Here is a 4,391-nt window from a genome sequence, read left to right as displayed (position 1 = left end):
AGAGGAGCCCTGGTGTGGGGGGTGGGTGGAGAGGTCTCCTCTGAAAGGAACAGCTGAAGAAGGGATGTGAGAACAGAAAACTGCTGGAAGGGGTGAGGAAGGAGCAGCACAGCTGGGGCTGGCAGCACTGGGGGGGCAGAGGAGCTGCTGGCCATGGGCTGGGGTCAGAGGGCCAAGGCGGGAGGTGGCCCTGGGGGGGCAGCAGTGGCCGGGGCCAGTGAGGGGCCATGAGCTGGCGGCCGGGGAGGCATCACAGGGAGGCAGGGGAAGTGGAAGCAGCACTGACTGGAAGCCCTGAGTAAGAAACACCCAAGTGTCTCGGTGGCACGAGGCAGTCGCCCACAGTAAAAAGGAAACTTTTGGGAAGTGCTGATGCACTGCCAAGGGGGGGAAAAAGGGATCCCACTGCTCCACTGCCGATTACTGGGCAGCCCCAACTCCTGGGGGTGTTCTCCGAGGGGAAAATGAACTTTACATGGGCCACAGATCTACCACATTTTTTCCCTTACACATAAAACATGATGGGAAAAGCTCTCAAATATGTGTTTACATTATAAATATATACACAAATATATGTATACACATATGTATTTATGTGTAGATATGTCTGTACACGTATTTATGTCTATGCATGAATACAAATATACGTATGCATATGCTCATCTCTTTATATATATATTTTAGAAGAATAAGCACGCCCACACCCAGGCTCTGCATGCCGCTGCACTGCTGCCCCACCACCCTCCATCCCCCCAGCGATGCTCTGGTTTCTGTGGGAAAGGGGGGGCACGGCCAGTGCTGTGGAGGGGGTGGACAAAGGATGCCCCAGCCCCAACCAGGCCCTGGAGCCATGGGGTAGGGGACAGGGGACAGCTGGCAGCAAGGTGGCCCAGCCCCATGGCCCCTGTGCTCGAAGTGGTGGGCACAGTGTGAGTGTGTGCGTGCGCCTGAGGGGGTGTGTGCATGTGTGTCTGCAGGTGCGTGTGTGTCTATGTCTGTGTTTGTATGTGCGCATACATGTTTGTAGATTAACTGTGTGTGGATGTGCATGTATGCACACATATCACCATGTTTATGGGTATTTGTATGTGTATGTATGTGTGTATGTCAGCACCTGCTTACCTGTCTGTACGCACACACGTGTGTAAGTGCACATCTGGACGTCTGTTTACATACGTGCACGCATGTTCACATGTATGTGGCTGCGCGTGCAGAGCCAGTGTCCGCCCCGGTGTGTGCGGGCCTCTGCCGGCGGGGGCGCGCTCTCCGCCGGCCGCGCGGCCCATGACGTCATGCCGGCCGGGCTGGGCGCGCCCGCGCTGGCGCGCCGCCAGGTGACGTCTTCGCTGGCGCCCACGTGACGCGGCCCCATTGAGAAAACGCCGGCCCGGCGGCGCGGCCCGATATAAGGCGGGCGCGGGCGTGCGGGGCCGGACTGGGTTGTGCGGTGCTGCGGGACACGGGCACCTGTGGCACTGGCCGCGCCTTCCTCATCGTCCTCCCTCCTTCCCCGGCCCCGAGCCGCCATGGTGAACCTGCGGGTGTGCGCGCTGGAGTGCGAGGCGCTGCGGGGGCTGCTGACGGAGCGCGCCGCGCAGTGCCTCGTCCTCGACTGCCGCTCCTTCTTCTCCTTCAACGCCGCGCACATCCGCGGCTCCTGCAACGTCCGCCTCAGCACCATCGTCCGCCGCCGCGCCAAGGGCGCCCTGGCCCTGGAGCACGTCGTCCCCAACGAGGAGCTGCGCGCCCGCCTGCGCCAGGGGCTGGTCCACACCGTGGTGCTGCTGGACGAGCGCAGCGCCGACCTGGAGCTGCCCAAGCGCGACAGCACGCTGCTGCTGGCCCTCGGCACCCTCTGCAGGGAGGCCCGCGGCGCTCGCATCTGCTTCCTCAAGGGTGAGTGGCCCCGGCCGCCGCCGCCGGGGGAGCGGGTGGCGCCGCCGGCTCGGCCGTGCCGCCCCCGGGGGCTGCGCTCGCCCCCCGCCCGCCGCGCAGCGCTCACCCGGCGCCTCTCTCCCCCCTCTGCCCCCGCAGGAGGTTACGAAGCCTTCTCGTCCGCCTGCTCCGAGCTCTGCACCAAGCCGGCCGCCCCCACCGGCCTCAGCCTGCCCCTCAGCGCCAGCAGCGCGCCCGGCAGCGCCGACTCGGGGTGCAGCTCCTGCGGGACCCCCCTCTACGACCAGGTGAGCGGGGGTGAGGGAGTGATGGGGACCCGGCGGGGCGGGTGCCGGGAGGAGGGGAGGCTGCTCGGAAGCTACCGACTGAAGTTAACCCGTATCTGTCCTTTCTGCTTCAGGGTGGGCCGGTGGAAATCCTGCCCTTCCTCTACCTGGGCAGCGCCTACCACGCCTCCCGAAAGGACATGCTGGATGCTCTGGGGATCACAGCGCTCATCAACGTCTCGGCCAACTGCCCCAACCACTTCGAAGGGCACTACCAGTATAAAAGCATCCCCGTGGAGGACAACCACAAGGCAGATATCAGCTCCTGGTTTAACGAGGCGATTGATTTCATAGGTAAGTGAGCTCTCTTTACAGTCTGTGCTTTTCCTGGGGTAATGCACACTTCTTTTCCCCTGGTAAAACCTACATTTGAGGCTGGGGAATTTCATTCCCTTGGGGAGTCATACTTGGGGAACACCTCCATGAATTTCATTCTGCTTGGAGGAATAAGCTTAGCTTTACAAAGCTGTTCAGAATCTTAAATCGAGAGACATCGGTCTTGCAGGCAAGGGCTAGTGAATTGAAGCAGATAAGTATTAAAGCAATCTTGCAAGACTGCTAAAGTGACCTGGAGGAGCTATTAGTATAATTGGAATTGGAGCCCAGAATGAAAATAGCTAGACTGCTGTTCCCTCAGGACAAAGGCTCCCTTTGTCTCAGGAGCACTGGGTGTACCGATTAGGCTAAGGAAGAGATGAATTAAAGAAATGTAAAACAGCAGCCTGTGCTTTCCCACCTCTGGAAGCAGTGGGACTTGTTTGCTAACTGCATTTTAATTCTTTCAGACTCTGTTAAAAATGATGGAGGAAGGGTATTTGTGCACTGCCAGGCTGGCATTTCCCGGTCAGCAACCATCTGCCTCGCTTATCTCATGAGGACCAATAGAGTCAAACTGGATGAAGCCTTTGAGTTTGTGAAGCAGAGAAGAAGCATCATCTCTCCAAACTTCAGCTTCATGGGGCAGTTGCTTCAGTTTGAGTCACAGGTCCTTGCCCCCAACTGCTCAGCAGAAGCTGGTAGCCCTGCTATGTCAGTATTGGACAGAGGAGCATCGACCACCACGGTCTTCAATTTTCCAGTCTCCATCCCTGTTCACACCTCATCCAGTGCTTTAAGCTATCTTCAGAGCCCCATCACCACTTCCCCAAGCTGCTGAAAAGCGGGTGAAAATACGTTCAGAACTCAGACTTACTGTCTCAGAAGTGCAATAACAACAGGGACAGTGTCATCAGTCACTCGTGTTTTGTGGGGAACCATCCATGCATCCCAAACAGTCTCGTAAACGGAGAGGAGCTCACCCAAAGCCAGAGAACTAGGTGTTACTGACTTTTCTGCTGACTTTTAAAGCCGGTATTGGGATGTCTACACAGAGATAAAAGGACGTTGTCTCTTCCTGGGCTGTTCCTCCTTGTCTTGTCTGTCCTAAGCCTGCTCCGTGTTTAGTAGCATGCTCACCAGTATTCCCATTCCTGGACACCTTGAGCAACACTGATGCTATCCCCTTTTATATGACAGTCCTATTTATTTATTTTTATGTTAGTGCATTGTTGGGGTTTTTGCCTTCACAAACCTAAAGTTTCATTTCTAGAGAAACAAAATACCTCAGTATTTTTTGGTACTATAATCCTGTGTGTATGTATATCTGTCAGCTCTTCTTGTTTCCCAAGCACTGACGTGAAAGCACCAGGCGAGTGCTTTTTTGAGTTGCCAAGGGTTGTATGTTTGCTGATTTATTTATGATGTGAAATAATATATTTCTTCTTATGAAGACATAGTTTTGTTACATGATTATAACTTTTTTATACGAACAGAATAAATTATGATATTTCTATTGAGCTGGATGATACATTCTTTGAAGTCTTATGTTTTACAGCCCTCCCAAAATCACATGGAAGCTCCCAGATGAAGAGCTGTCGGAGAAATCTGATCTTTCAGGTCTTGATGGAACTAGATAGAAAAATGGGTTTAAACAATGTAATTGAATAGAAATAGCTGCTGCTTCTTAACCTGAACTTCTCTTTGCCCCTGTGCAATTATATGCAGTGGCAGAGAGCCAAGGCTGGTTTCTCAGCTCTAAGGTGGGTTTTGGCTGTGGTGGTGGCCACAGAGCTGTAACAGTTTGAGCCAGCTGAGACTTGAGCACAGGCCTACAGTGAATTTAAAACAGTT

The 4,391-nt window shown here is 54.8% G+C and overlaps 1 protein-coding gene across 1 annotated transcript; it reads left to right on the top strand.

The window, feature by feature from the left end:
* Window positions 1-1,394: 1,394 nt before the first annotated feature.
* Window positions 1,395-4,057, top strand: DUSP1 (dual specificity phosphatase 1). The gene is made up of 4 exons (XM_055813012.1): window positions 1,395-1,896; window positions 2,035-2,183; window positions 2,297-2,516; window positions 3,008-4,057. Exons 1-4 carry the CDS (start codon window positions 1,527-1,529, stop codon window positions 3,376-3,378), a joined length of 1,110 nt encoding a protein of 369 aa, XP_055668987.1. The 5' UTR covers window positions 1,395-1,526; the 3' UTR covers window positions 3,379-4,057.
* Window positions 4,058-4,391: the final 334 nt, after the last annotated feature.

The sequence above is a fragment of the Falco peregrinus genome, chromosome 8, assembly GCF_023634155.1.
Source record: "Falco peregrinus isolate bFalPer1 chromosome 8, bFalPer1.pri, whole genome shotgun sequence".
NCBI classification, from domain to species: domain Eukaryota; kingdom Metazoa; phylum Chordata; class Aves; order Falconiformes; family Falconidae; genus Falco; species Falco peregrinus.
Note: the sequence above shows the minus strand (reverse complement) of the source record. Positions and strands in the feature narration are given on the sequence as shown.

Coding starts and splice junctions, on each gene's coding strand:
- DUSP1 (XM_055813012.1), top strand. CDS start 1,527: ATGGTGAACCTGCGGGTGTGCGCGCTGGAGTGCGAGGCGCTGCGGGGG. Junction 2,184..2,296: donor GGACCCCCCTCTACGACCAG/GTGAGCGGGGGT, acceptor TTTCTGCTTCAG/GGTGGGCCGGTGGAAATCCT. Junction 2,517..3,007: donor CGAGGCGATTGATTTCATAG/GTAAGTGAGCTC, acceptor TAATTCTTTCAG/ACTCTGTTAAAAATGATGGA.